A 15,274-nucleotide genomic window follows, 5' to 3' on the forward strand; every position below is an offset into this window, starting at 1 on the left:
GGACGTGTGAGACATTGCTGCGCTACTCACCACATTGTAATAGCTCTTGTTGATGGCAGTCGTATCGAACCCTTTGGGAGGGCTCTTCAAGGTCCCTGATTTGGGTGACACAGGCTTCTCTGCAATTAAAAAAATAAAGGACACTTTATTGGTCAAAGCCAAGGTAAGAATCACACCAGGCCTACATGCCAAAGCCTCACCTAAAACCAACCCAAGAAGGTAAAGGAAGGGCCTTGCACAGCCCTGAGGAGCAGACCACTTCCTCACACTGGAACCCAAGGCCACGGGGTCAGGGGCTCAGTCACTGCACACCTCCACCCGCCCATTCTCCCAGGCGGGGAGAAAGCGTCTGAGAAACTACACTTGGCAGGGCCAGGAAAAGTTCAGTTACAACTACAGCTTCACAGGGTCATAAATATAAAATGTTCCCAAAAAGAATTAGACAAGTGTTAGCAGGCATAAAAGGGTCTCAAAACACCAAGACCCACAGCTCTGGGAATTCCACGTGTAAAACAGCGGCCGGTGATGGGCTTCTGAACAACCAACACGAGTGCAGACACAGAGGGAAGAAAAGATACACTCAGCAAGAGACCCTGCTGGGGCTGCAGCACAGCTCTGAATGGTCTGCTTAGGGTGCTACCCCGACACCATCCACAGATCTCCACTCTACTGGGAGAAGGCAGGCAAGCATCAGTGTTCCGTGCCGTCCACTTGTCTGTATCTAGCAGGGTTTCCATGTGCATGTCCCTTACTTGCTCTGTGGGATGGGTGGTGGGTCTACCTGCCACTGTTTCTATTGGGGTTGATGGGCTGTGGTGGATGGTCTGCCTGTTGTGGGCTCTTTGGGGTAGCCAGACAGCACATGCAGTCCAACACTGGCTCTGAGGTCCATCTCTCCATCGACTCTCCGGGTCAGGATTTTCACCGCAAACACTAAGATTACTGCTGCCCTGTAATAATCCTGCTGTGTGAACTGTGGTCACTAGGCAGAGGGTTCTTTCCCTGAGTGTGAGGAGGCACCTGTCCAATCCTCCGATGGCTCTCTTATTCTCTCCCACACCTCTTCCCACTACCATCTCATCGCACCAGGCTCTCAAGACTATTTCCAGACCCAACATTCCCAGGCTACAGACCCTAAAACCAACTGCCTCCCTGGTACCCCAAGTATCTTTTCAACCACAACAGTAACCCAAATGCCCAAAGGGAACTTGCGAGCTTTGACTTTAGGCTCCCCACCATGGGGCTGCTTGCCCAATGTACATGCACTACCTCGTTGTCAAGTTTTCCCAAATAGTGGAAAGAAACAACAAAGCGGGTGTCCTCTAGTTGAAGGAGCTCGATCTACAGGACGGAAACCCACCCAAGAGAAGCGAATCACTTCCTATGTGTACGTAAACAACAAAGGGGAGCCCCGGGACTTCTGGCAGAGACTTGTTCTTTCCGCCTGCAGACTCAGACATAGACTGGGAGTCTCAGCTGTGAGACTCCTTGTGTCCATGGTAGCAGTGATTTAAACTCCTGGAAAACCTGGAGTTTGGGGCGAGGACACAAAGTGGTAACATGCAGCCTCTGATCCTGAACCTTCAAAGACAGCACAGCTGTGTGTGAGCGCATGGAGCAGCACAGAGCCTACAAACTGAACAGCAAAGCAAACAACTTCTAAATTCTCTTCTCTTCTTTTATTTAAACCTCAGAAGGCATCACCTAGTCAATAAAATTCAGTATTTACTACAAGAACCAAGAGAAAGTTCTTCAGAATGAAGTTTCAGGCTATACTGTTAAGGAACAAGAACCACAGCAGGTTGGCTGTCTTCTCCCTCTGAGGAGTGCTACAGAGCACAGGTGGATGGGAAGTCTGTGACCATGTGCCCTAACACATCTTACTAACAGCTCTCAAAGGCCATTTCCATGGAGCCCCCATGGCCAGAGACTGCAGCCAACCTCACAAAGCCTCTGCTAAAAGCAAGCAGGTCTACAGCAAAAGAACAGAGCCACTCCTCACTCCAAACACAAGTGTCTGCACACTCAGTATCAGCAGGGATGGATGTGTGAAAGGACACGGAGGGAGAGTCCCAGCCAGTAGAGTTCACAGCATTCCTGGGAGAGGGAAGGGCAGACCCATCCTGGACCCAGTACAATAAGCAAAAAGGGCCTTCTGATGGCAGCAATCATGAAAGGCAGCCTTGATGCTTCTACCAACTGGCCACTGAGCACACGCCCACTACACAGGGACAGAATCCCCTTAAAGCAGCTCAGCTGCACAAAATGCCACCTAACACTAGACCTCTAAGCACCTGACCACTGATGTGTGTCTTAGCAGCCCACAGAGCCCCTAGGATGGTCATCTGTGGCCACAAGCACAGAATGATGCTGACTACACATGACTTGTGCCTCCACATTCATTCGGCAACAGCAAACCCAGTACCACTGGCCCCCAGAACCTCCTGTCCCTCCTCCCTTCTCCCTGAACTGACGGATGTATGTGTTAATCACACACTGCCTGTATGGGTAATGCACAGTAGAAATCCATACACATTACACATCCCCAAGCAGTGCACATGAAAGCTGCACAACAACTATGCACTGTACTCTGGAGCACTGTGCTCTGGAGCACTGTGCTCTGTGACACTGTACTCTGTGACACTGTGCTCTGGAGCACTGTGCTCTGGGGCACTGTGCTCTGTGACACTGTGCTCTGGAGCACTGTGCTCTGGGGCACTGTACTCTGGGGCACTGTACTCTGGGACACTGTACTGTATGACACTGTACTCTGTGACACTGTACTCTGGGGCACTGTACTCTGGGGCACTGTACTCTGGGGCACTGTACTCTGGGGCACTGTGCTCTGGGGCACTGTGCTCTGGGGCACTGTGCTCTGGGGCACTGTGCTCTGTGACACTGTGCTCTGGAGCACTGTGCTCTGGGGCACTGTACTCTGGGGCACTGTACTCTATGACACTGTACTGTATGACACTGTACTCTGTGACACTGTACTCTGGGGCACTGTACTCTGTGACACTGTGCTCTGGAGCACTGTGCTCTGGGACACTGTACTGTGTGACACTGTACTCTGTGACACTGTACTCTGGGGCACTGTACTCTGGGGCACTGTACTCTGGGGCACTGTACTCTGTGACACTGTACTCTGGGGCACTGTACTCTGGGATACTGTACTCTGTGACACTGTACTGTGTGACACTGTACTCTGGGACACTGTACTCTGGGGCACTGTACTCTGGGGCACTGTACTCTGGGACACTGTACTCTGGGGCACTGTACTCTGGGGCACTGTACTCTGGGGCACTGTACTCTGTGACACTGTGCTCTGGAGCAGTGTGCTCTGGAGCACTGTGCTCTGGGACACTGTACTGTGTGACACTGTACTCTGGGGCACTGTACTCTGGGACACTGTACTCTGGGGCACTGTACTCTGGGGCACTGTACTCTGGGGCACTGTACTCTGGGGCACTGTACTCTGGGGCACTGTGCTCTGGGGCACTGTGCTCTGGGACACTGTGCTCTGGGGCACTGTGCTCTGGGGCACTGTGCTCTGGGACACTGTGCTCTGGGACACTGTACTCTGTGACACTGTACTCTGGGGCACTGTACTCTGGGGCACTGTACTCTGTGACACTGTACTCTGGGGCACTGTGCTCTGGGGCACTGTGCTCTGGGACACTGTGCTCTGGGGCACTGTACTCTGTGACACTGTGCTCTGGAGCACTGTGCTCTGGGGCACTGTACTCTGGGGCACTGTACTCTGGGACACTGTACTGTATGACACTGTACTCTGTGACACTGTACTCTGGGATACTGTACTGTGTGACACTGTACTGTGTGACACTGTACTCTGGGACACTGTACTCTGGGGCACTGTACTCTGGGACACTGTACTCTGGGGCACTGTACTCTGGGACACTGTACTCTGGGGCACTGTGCTGTGTGACACTGTACTCTGGGGCACTGTACTCTGTGACACTGTGCTCTGGAGCACTGTGCTCTGGGACACTGTACTGTGTGACACTGTACTCTGTGACACTGTACTCTGGGGCACTGTACTCTGGGACACTGTACTCTGGGGCACTGTACTCTGGGGCACTGTACTCTGGGGCACTGTACTCTGGGGCACTGTACTCTGTGACACTGTACTCTGGGGCACTGTGCTCTGGGGCACTGTGCTCTGGGGCACTGTACTCTGGGGCACTGTGCTCTGGGGCACTGTGCTCTGGGACACTGTACTCTGGGGCACTGTACTCTGTGACACTGTACTCTGGGGCACTGTACTCTGGGGCACTGTGCTCTGGGACACTGTACTCTGGGGCACTGTACTCTGGGACACTGTACTCTGGGGCACTGTACTCTTGGGCACTGTACTCTTGGGCACTGTACTGTGTGACACTGTACTCTGTGACACTGTACTCTGGGGCACTGTGCTCTGGGGCACTGTACTCTGGGGCACTGTACTCTGGGGCACTGTACTCTGGGACACTGTACTCTGGGGCACTGTACTCTTGGGCACTGTACTCTTGGGCACTGTACTGTGTGACACTGTACTCTGTGACACTGTACTCTGGGGCACTGTGCTCTGGGGCACTGTACTCTGGGGCACTGTGCTCTGGGGCACTGTGCTCTGGGACACTGTACTCTGGGGCACTGTACTCTGGGACACTGTACTCTGGGGCACTGTACTCTGGGGCACTGTGCTCTGGGACACTGTACTCTGGGGCACTGTACTCTGGGACACTGTACTCTTGGGCACTGTACTCTTGGGCACTGTACTCTTGGGCACTGTACTGTGTGACACTGTACTCTGTGACACTGTACTCTGGGGCACTGTGCTCTGGGACACTGTACTCTGGGGCACTGTACTCTTGGGCACTGTACTGTGTGACACTGTACTCTGGGACACTGTACTCTGGGGCACTGTACTCTGGGGCACTGTGCTCTGTGACACTGTACTCTGGGGCACTGTGCTCTGGGGCACTGTGCTCTGGGACACTGTACTCTGGGGCACTGTACTCTGGGGCACTGTGCTGTGTGACACTGTACTCTGGGGCACTGTACTCTGTGACACTGTGCTCTGGAGCACTGTGCTCTGGGACACTGTACTGTGTGACACTGTACTCTGTGACACTGTACTCTGGGGCACTGTACTCTGGGACACTGTACTCTGGGGCACTGTACTCTGGGGCACTGTACTCTGTGACACTGTACTCTGGGGCACTGTACTCTGTGACACTGTACTCTGGGGCACTGTGCTCTGGGGCACTGTGCTCTGGGGCACTGTACTCTGGGGCACTGTGCTCTGGGACACTGTACTCTGGGGCACTGTACTCTGGGACACTGTACTCTGGGGCACTGTACTCTGGGGCACTGTGCTCTGGGACACTGTACTCTGGGGCACTGTACTCTGGGACACTGTACTCTGTGACACTGTACTCTGGGGCACTGTGCTCTGTGACACTGTACTCTGGGGCACTGTACTCTGGGACACTGTACTCTGGGGCACTGTACTCTTGGGCACTGTACTCTTGGGCACTGTACTGTGTGACACTGTACTCTGTGACACTGTACTCTGGGGCACTGTGCTCTGGGGCACTGTGCTCTGGGACACTGTACTCTGGGGCACTGTACTCTGGGGCACTGTACTCTGGGGCACTGTACTCTGGGGCACTGTGCTCTGGGGCACTGTACTCTGGGGCACTGTACTCTTGGGCACTGTACTCTGACACTGTACTCTGGGACACTGTACTCTGGGGCACTGTGCTCTGGGGCACTGTACTCTGTGACACTGTACTCTGGGGCACTGTGCTCTGTGACACTGTACTCTGGGACACTGTGCTCTGGGGCACTGTACTCTGGGGCACTGTACTCTGGGGCACTGTACTCTGGGGCACTGTGCTCTGTGACACTGTACTCTGGGACACTGTGCTCTGGGGCACTGTACTCTGGGGCACTGTACTCTGGGGCACTGTACTCTGTGACACTGTGCTCTGGGGCACTGTACTCTGGGGCACTGTGCTCTGTGACACTGTACTCTGGGGCACTGTATGTACCAGAAGCTACAGACACTATGTCCTGACAATTAAAGATTCTTGCAGACTCCTGAACAGGCGTGTGCTAGAAAGTTGGTCAACCTGACACAAGCTAAAGCCTCTGGAAGAAGTTCTCATTAAAGAAACCTCCATCTGCTGAGTAAGCGGACCCCTCCGTGGCCTCCAGGTTCCTTCCCTGTTTGAGATCCTGCCCTAAGTTTTCTCTGATGGACTATGGTTAGAACACAGCACAACAGTCCTTTACTTTTGGTCTTGATCAGTGTGACCTGGGTTCAAAGAGAAACTACTGAAAACAAGCCAGGCGTGGGCGCCTCCCACACCAGGAGACAGTCGGTGGTTGGCATCCTTTCCCAGAGAGGCAGAAGAGCTGAGGGTGAGGGAGAAAACTTCTTTCAGAAGTAGCCTTTGGCTTTTTTGTTTGCACAAAAGCTGTAAATCAATCCAAAACAGGATACAAAAGAAAAAGGTTCAGCTGAGGAAATGGACTCAGGCTTTTGTTTAGTGAGGAATGGCCCTCATGAGCTTCAGGCAGGGGGACTTTCAAACTGACAGCTTTGTGCTCAGAACACTAAGCAATAACTATAAATTACAAAAGGAATCCAATCCCATAATTACAACACCAAGTAAACTACTGGAAAATACAATACCAAAATGTGACTGTTTAACTCTGAGATTCAACTACTGGCTACAAAGACGTTGTTGAAATGTTTTTTATAATGTGTTTTCACACCATTCTGCCTGAACTACCAATATTTGGAATCAGACTGGCTTAACTTTTCTTACAATCAACTCATACTAAGAGAATACTGTATGCAGGAGCTATTCCCAAACGAGGCTACTCTCCTGTCTTATTGTCAAGTAGAGAACATTCAGCATAGCACTAATATACAAAACTGTGGTATTTCTTATATTTAAAAAAAAAAAAGGAAAAAAAGAACCTGTAGGTTTTTGGCACAAAAACTATGAATTCATCTTGCCTCCCTGAAGAAGAGTACTCCTGAAGAGGGTGACTGTGGGTCAAACCCAGCGGTCACACATTAGGTATGTGCTCCAGCACAGAGCCTCATCCTCAGTGCCCAGAAGATGTACGTGTAAGGACGGAGGGCAGAGCGAAGGAGTTGGCACTTACACAGCACACTGGCCCTTCCTGAAGCGCACTCCTTCCCCTCCCCACACCCAAAGTGCAACAGTAACCTCACATACAAGGAACCCTCTAGGGCACGCTGCCAAGAGACACCACTAAATTTATATCTATGTCAAATATTTCCAGAAGACATGTGACGAAGACTCTGGGACCTCCATGCCCACGTACTGGCATTTCTTATGCTAGGTAAACTAAAAATTCTGCAAGAAGAAAATCTGAGAAGTAAAAAATGTCACGAGACACTCCTGCGACAGGAGTGTAGAAGCAGTTCAAACTAGAGACTGCAGAGACGGCCACATGACTCAAGGCGAACCAGGCTGAACGACTACCTCGCCTGAGCAGGTCTCTCCTCCCAAGGGACCCTGCTTACAGCGTGGATGACTCTCACTTATGACATCTGTTTACTTGTTTTGCATTTTAACAAGAAAATCTTAACCAAGTGTAACAAGAAACAAGATCGCACGCGTGCTGTACAGCCCTTGAAAATGAGTAGCCGTCTTTCCTAGGCTTCTTCCTGACATAAGCAGTGGCCTGCTACGAGAGAATAAGCAAGGAATGCCTGTATCAGGAAGGACAGCCCTGAGGCTCAGGAACAACGAGACTCGGTACTGCTGCCCAAGCCGCTGAACTCCAGGACTTTCCCAGCCTTGCACTGATGACAAGTATGCAATTAAACCATTAGCTCCAGAGGGCGTTCAACTCCAAGACACAAACCACAGCTAAGCAGCAATGGAAGCCGGCTGAAAGCTGCTATTGCTCCTGAAAGATTTGTCATGAACACATTGTCGATAACAGGGAACAAGAAAATCAATACATTTTCATAGAAAAAGAAAATGGCAGAAATTACCTGCCTGTGACCAACTGGCAGTAATAAAACACAGCCTGGTGCAGGCCATTAGAAAGCACCACACCAGTTAAAACAACGCAGACTGGTGACAACAAAAGCAAGCAGTGGGGGCTGCAGAAGCACAAACCTGTGAACCTGGTGACTCAAAAGGCTGAGGCAGGAGAATCACTTGAGCTCAGGAGTTCCAAGATTACCTGGACATCATGTCCATAGACTCTGTCTCAAAAAGCAAGAGACAATAATTAATAGACCTAAGAGGTTTTTCTTTGGAAAAAATCTGGGAAATGCCATGATCTAATGCAAAGCCAGTTTATAATTATGGGGGCTTTATCAAGCATCCTAAGAAACAGAACTGAAGACACCATTGAAGACCAGATGCTTTCTCTGCACTTAATGGAGAACAGGCACTCAAGAACATTCACGTCTTTGGCTTCTCTCACAGTCAGGTTTAGCCACTCACCACTTGGCTTGATCTCTCGTACGTAGTTGCTGGGGAACCAGCCGGTCCTGCCATTGTGTGTGCCTTCCCACCAGCCTCCTTCCTCCACTCGAGTGACATGGATGACGTCACCCTTCGAGAAGGAGAGCTCATCTTCATTGGTCTGCTGGAAGTTAAACTTGGCTCGTACTACCAGTTGGCTGTTGGCGTTATCAGTCATGTCCTAGAAGACAGGTGGGAAGGAGCGAGAAAAATTTCCATCAAGTGTAGTTTACTTTCCTATAAAAGTTACACTTTACCGTCATAGATGGCCAACACATTCATATAAATGCTCCAAATTCCATCAGCAGGAAAGCACCAGGCATGGGGGTGCACGCCTTTAATCCCAGCACAACGAGACAGGGCAGAGCTGGGGCAGAGCTGGGGCAGAGCTGAGGCAGGTGCATCGGAGTTCCAGGACAGCCAGCGCTGCAGAGTAAGACCCTACCTCAAAAATAAGCGAGCAGCAGGAACGTGTCTTTAAGATGCTTAAAGCTCCTGGTCTCCCTGCACACCTTGACCTGTCAGACTGCAGCAGTCCAGGAAGGAAGAGACCCTATACTACCACTCCTGCAGGCAGGCAGCAGGCAGGCGGGCAGGCAGGCAGCAGGCAGGCGGGCAGGCAGGCAGCAGGCGGGCATAGACCTCTTGCACTCACTCCCTCCCTCCCCTCCTCCCTCCCTCCCTCTCTCATCACTTTGACTATCTCTACCTTGAAAACTAATCTCTACACTGTGGGCAAGCCTCCAACAGTGTCCACTTGAGCCACTAGTGTTTAGGTTATTCCCAGTGTTTGTCTGTGTACTCCACACAGTGTTTCTTGTATCTTACAAATGGCTCCGTTAAAAATATTCATACATCCATTTCTCATTGCAAATGTAAGTCTTTATGTTAAATTCTAGTACTGGAACATTCATAAAACATTTAAACTTTAACGATATTTCTAAACTGATCTCCAAAACAGTTGTACAAACTTACCCCAAGTGACATGCCCATCAAGACAAAGACCCTTATTTCATCAGACTCGCACCTATGCGCTAAGATTCTAACAAGCATTTACTCTGGACACAGTAACAGAGAAGTAACACCTCACATCCTGGATAGTGCAGTGCTCAGAGACTGCACTTGCAGGTCTCTGAACAGAGAAGGTCCGGTTAGCAGGGGTGGGGGTGGGGATGGGGTAAAGCAATCACCTCTTCTTCACCCAGGTTGGTGAGGCGCTGGAGAGGCTGAGAAATATAAACCTACCATCAAGGGACCAAAGCGACAAAATCCTAGACCGGCCTCTCCCCACCACCACAGAAACAGTCAATCCACAAACTCTGCATCTACATTTCTAGGACCAGATAGCATACACCGTCTACTACACTGTGGGCTGGTTTTACCTGCATCTTGGGATGAGCCAAGGCCAGGACTCCTGGTCACCTCCCCACTGAATAGCAGCAGGTGGCCCCAGGTGAGCACACTGGTGTTTTCTGGCCCTCCACCCACCCGGACAGCAGACTGACACAGGACTTCGCAGGAACCCTTGCCACAGTGTCAAAGACACAACAGAAGATGTCCCCCATTGCACAGCAGACTTCATTCCATTCAGGAAACTCTTGACAAACAGAAAAGGGTGCTCATGGATGACGATCAGTGATGAGCAACTCCAGACGAAAGGAAGCAGACAGAGCAGAAAGAGCATTTGACTCTCGGATGTCCCAAGTGGTCTGAAAACGGCCCAGGGGGATGAAATCTAACGCACTGAAGCAGCTTGGCCATCTTCCACGGATGCTGTACTAATAAAACATTGTGAGAGGCTTTGGCATAATTTCCTACAGCCCAGCTTGTCAACTTGGAGACTGTTACCAGAGCAGTGTTAGGGAAACACCGGAGTCTAGGGTCCCCAGCTCCAAGGAGAAAATATCATTACAATCTAGTCATTCCTCCCAGAGATGAGGAAACATTGGGAGCTATGCTCACACTAACCCTGCCAATGCTGAGAGCCAAACTGAGGACAGCCACACTTAGGTATCAGTGGACGGACACTCAGACCCAGACATTCAACAGCATCAGTAGAGTTCAAAAGACAAAGCACAATAGTGCATCTTGCACGTAGGGAGACCCACAGCACACGCACAGCCAATGCTGAGAGGAGCCTACACAGAATAAACTGGCTTTTAAAAGCATAAGAGGGAACATGTCAGAAATCCACACTTAGATTCTGAGCAAGAAACACCTGTTGTCCCTTTCACCATGACAATGGTGGGTCTTCTTTTTCTGAGACGTTTTGTATCTCCTCTTGGGGAACGAGGGCTGCCATCCCCACCAGCAGCACTGGGACAGGTTAGGGGCTGCAATCTCCCCCATATACCTGCTGTCAGCCTCCCTGGCTTCCTCCACACTCTAGCTTTTACTCACAAGTTTTCCTCCGAGGAGGGGGAGGGAGGGAAGGGGAGCGGGAGGAAGGGGAGGGGAAAGGGAGGGGGTGTCGCCATTCTCAGGTCCAGGGCAGCCAGAGCTGACTGAGGAAGACTTAGGGGGCAGGCTTTAGGCAGAGGAAGAGCTACCTTTAGTCTTCTGCTCTAAGGGAGTTGCACCCATTAACAGGTGTCCCCATCATGCAATCTTTCCAGCCAGTGGGATGGCAGTCCTGATACCCCAAGAGTCTCCATGAAACTGGAAGCTTCCTGCTGTAAGTCAGATGAGCAAGTCCTTCCAGAGACTTAACAGGACCTCGGTTTTCCACGTGCTCTCACTCTCAAAGGAAGTTGTAGGTTTGCTAACGGACTGAGGGTCCGGTGGCTTCACAGGAATGTTAAAAACAGAGGCAGGGACCCAGGTAAACACCCTGAGCGTTCCTGAGCAAGCGATGTGGTCCTCAGTGCAGTGCCTGCCCCACCTGCTCTCCCGGCAGCACCCCTGCTCTCCGGGCGGCAGGCTCCTGCATCATCCCTCGTGTAGCCGGGCTTGGGCATGTGTGTGCTGTTTATTCTCCAACTCTCGTGCACAGTGGCTTGTGACTGCCTGAGGGCTGGACGTCAAAGCACTCACCGCTCTACGTGAGCAGCTGCAGCCCTCGAGATAAACCCAAACAAACAAGTGTCCAGAAGCACTCGGCCCAGTATCAGGGAATCCAGAGAAAAGCATGTGCTACCACACACAGCAGGAGCCACCCAGCAATGCCAGGACCCCACGGTGTTCCACATTCCGTCTGCACAGGCTCAAGCATCCTCCCAAGCTCTTTTGCAGACCCTCGTGCCCAAAATGCCGTTGAATCAAATAATAAGACATCTTACTTACCAAGCTTCGGTACTGGCTCTGCAGCAATTTTGAAGTCCTACTGTGTGAAGACTGGGATCCCAGGGAATCAAAAGACTTTATCCTATGTGACGAGGGCCGGGCACACACAGAATCACTTCCTAGTCCAATGTCTGAAAAGGTGATGCACACAGAGAAAATGCTGAAGACCCCGAGTACCACGCGCCCTCAACCCGCTGGGTCTAACACTGGGCCAGGATGGAGGGACACACCATAACAAAGCCAGCCATTTACACGTAACAAAGAGCAGATTCTTCTACTCCACAAATGATGTATTCATTCCCCAATCAGCTCTCCAGGAACAATGTGGAGACGACTCACTGGTTCTCTAGAGCAGTCCTCAACAGTTAGCAAACCGTTCTAGAGAAACGGGCTCTTCATCTGGAGAGCAGTAACTGCTCAGCAGGGAACGGCCAGGCACTCAAGTCTCCAGCACACAGCACACAGCACACAGCACACAGCACACATGCCCTTATCCAAGACCGCATGCCTCGGCACGGAGGCAGGGATGGACAGCCACGGGTCATATAATGGTAAGCTAGTACTTTCTGAAGACCAACAGCACTGAGACTGTGTCAGGTGCAACAGCACACACAGAAGCAGCTGGCAGAGCCTACCAGAGTCCAGCCCACCACTGACCAGTCATGGTGGGACTCAAGGTCACACTAAACAAGGAGCTTGCAAACCAACTGTACTGGCTGGTTTTGTGTGTCAACCTCACACAACTGGAATCATCACAGAGGAAGGAGCCTCCCTTGAGGAAATGCCTCCATGAGACCCAGCTGTAAGGCATTTTCTCAATCAGCGATCAAGGGGGGAGGACCCAGCACCTTGTGGGTGGTGCCATCCCCGGGCTGGTGGTCTTGGTTTCTATAAGAGAGCAAGCTGAGCAAGCCAGGGGAAGCAAGCCAGTAAGTAACATCCCTCCATGGCCTCTGCATCAGCTCCTGCTTCCTGACCTGCTTGAGTTCCAGTCCTGACTTCCTTTGGTGATGAACATCGATGTGGAAGTGTAAGCTGAATAAACCCTTTCCTCCCCAGCTTGCTTCTTGGTCATGATGTTTGTGCAGGAATAGAAACCCTGACTAAGACACCACCATAGTGAGTGGTGAGGAGTGGGAACCTACTACATCCTCTAAATCTTAACCCTGTACCATGAAGACACAGCCACACTCCAGCAGTGGCACACCCCAGTGTTCTGAACCAACAGCCCCCACTCCTGCTCTCAAGTCAGAAGGCAGGAGATGTGGGGCTCAGGTAAAGGGCAGTCAGCGTGTTGAAGGCTCCCTGCACCGGGGATTGGTGCACTCACAACCCCAGACTCACAGAACAGCATCAGCAAAGGGGGCAATGCCAAAGGAGCCTCTCTCTCGATGCAGTAATGCTCATTTACCTTGAGGTCAGAAAACCAAAGACATGAACCTTCACATCCTCACCTTGAGGACACTTAAGAGTCTTACCTGCTGTCACTTTATTTAGTGTCACCAAGGAGCTGAGGACCTTGTTAAAGTTCTGCCCCTGATACAAATCATTTGCATCAAAAGTCTGAAAGAAGATAAAACAAGAAAATTAGTACCAAGTTCTATGCTAGCACAGAATAAACAAAACTCTCCCAACAATATGAGGTTTCACATGGTCAGCACACATGGTCTGAAACACCCAAGAGACAGCACAGCCTCCCGGAAGTTCCCTGAAAAAGGAGCCCATTGGAATTCCCTTGTGAGGCATTCCTTATGGGGTATCAAGCCCTTGGGAGAGCTCCAAACACAACTCTGCTCCCTTTTCTACCCAGGTAGGCAAAAGCCAGGATGTGAGCCAGGAGTCAACAGTTAAAAGTACCAGTAAAGGTTCACACTGGCTTGTAATCTCCCTCCTTAAAAAGACTATAAAAGGCCATGGACATGCCAAGGATGTTCTCCTCTAGCATGGAAGGATGGTAAAGTAAATGCACCCCATTGCACACAAGGCACATGCAGACACAGGAAAGCACAGAGAACAGTTGGGAGATAAAGTGAATCCCAGAAGAGAGACAGAGGAAAGGCCTCTGCACAGAGTTCTGAAGAACTCAGACTGTAAGCAGCGCACACTGATCCAGAGCTCCCTAACCACTATGACCTCAAGTCAGTCACAGCACGAGATTAAGACAGGAGAGAAAACACATGAGTTAGCCTGGGTATAAGACATCTGAAAACCAAATGTGTGAACATAGTGTATGTGTACCAGTGTGTGAGCATTTGTGCATGTGTATCAGTGTGTGAATATATGTGCATGTGTATCAGTGTATGAACATATGTGTATGCATATCAATGTGTGAGCATTTGTGTATGTGTACCAGTGTGTAGACATATGTGCATGTGTACCAGTGTGTGAGCATTTGTGTATGTGTACCAGTGTGTGAGCATTTGTGTATGTGTACCAGTGTGTGAGCATTTGTGTATGTGTACCAGTGTGTGAGCATTTGTATATGTGTACCAGTGTGTGAGCATTTGTATATGTGTACCAGTGTGTGAGCATTTGTGTATGTGTACCAGTGTGTAGACATATGTGCATGTGTACCAGTGTATAGACATATGTGCATGTGTACCAGTGTATAGACATATGTGCATGTGTACCAGTGTGTGAGCATTTGTATATGTGTACCAGTGTGTGAGCATTTGTGTATGTGTACCAGTGTGTGAGCATTTGTGTATGTGTACCACTGTGTGAGCTTGTGTGTGTGTGTGTACCAGTGTATGAGCACTTGTGTGTTATGTGGATGTACCACCCACCTAAACCTAGGAGAGAAAATGTACAAAAGATCACCCGGTTGAACACATCAGGCTTTTGTTTTAAGGAGTGTGTGCACGCAAGTGCCTGCTTACAGATATGCTGAAACACAATTCTTATACAAATTAAGTTTGATAGCCAAATCATTTAATATTGTATCCTTGAAAAACCTCACTGGTGCAAAGTATAGGGAAAAAAAGCTTAAGATACCAAAATGTATACCATGTTGTTTCTCTCTTGACTCTGCCCTGGGATAAGCACCTATGGGCTGGCCCTGCACCTCTGCCCTCCTCCCTCCTTCTGCAGCCTTTCTCAGACAGTGCCAGGAACTCCCTCCTCCGCCCCTTCCTGCCTTCCCACACCCTCCCCCCTTCCTGCTGAGCCTTACTCATCTTCCTTCCTGAAGGAGCGTGCCTGAGCCTCACTGAGCTCCCAGAAATCCCCCAAGTACATTTATCACTAGGAAAACTTCAAGGGCCAGTGTTGATGTGCGTTCCTCCCTAGAGCGTCCAGCCCAAGGAGGCTGGCCAGACCACACATCTCACACTGCCTAGTTATGTATACTGGACCAGGACTGAAGGGATCTGTGGGTCACCCATCCAGAGTCAGATGTATCGGAAGAAAGAGGCTGAGAGTCAGAGCAGTTCAAAAACAGATGTTGCTGAAAGCTCCAAGAACCA

The 15,274-nt window shown here is 50.6% G+C and overlaps 1 protein-coding gene across 11 annotated transcripts in view; it reads right to left on the reverse strand.

Moving 5' to 3' along the window:
- The window catches only part of Arhgef7 (Rho guanine nucleotide exchange factor 7), a 111,485-nt gene that overhangs the window by 44,101 nt on the left and 52,110 nt on the right, over positions 1-15,274 (reverse strand). For all 11 annotated transcript variants that reach the window (NM_001113522.3, NM_001113521.3, XM_087587330.1 and 8 more), the window contains 4 exon segments: positions 31-119; positions 8,508-8,709; positions 11,811-11,941; positions 13,289-13,373. In NM_001113522.3, the coding sequence (NP_001106994.3) occupies positions 31-119; positions 8,508-8,709; positions 11,811-11,941; positions 13,289-13,373 (507 nt within the window).

This window comes from Rattus norvegicus, chromosome 16 (assembly GCF_021556685.1).
Source record: "Rattus norvegicus strain SHRSP/BbbUtx chromosome 16, alternate assembly SHRSP_T2T, whole genome shotgun sequence".
NCBI lineage: Eukaryota > Metazoa > Chordata > Mammalia > Rodentia > Muridae > Rattus > Rattus norvegicus.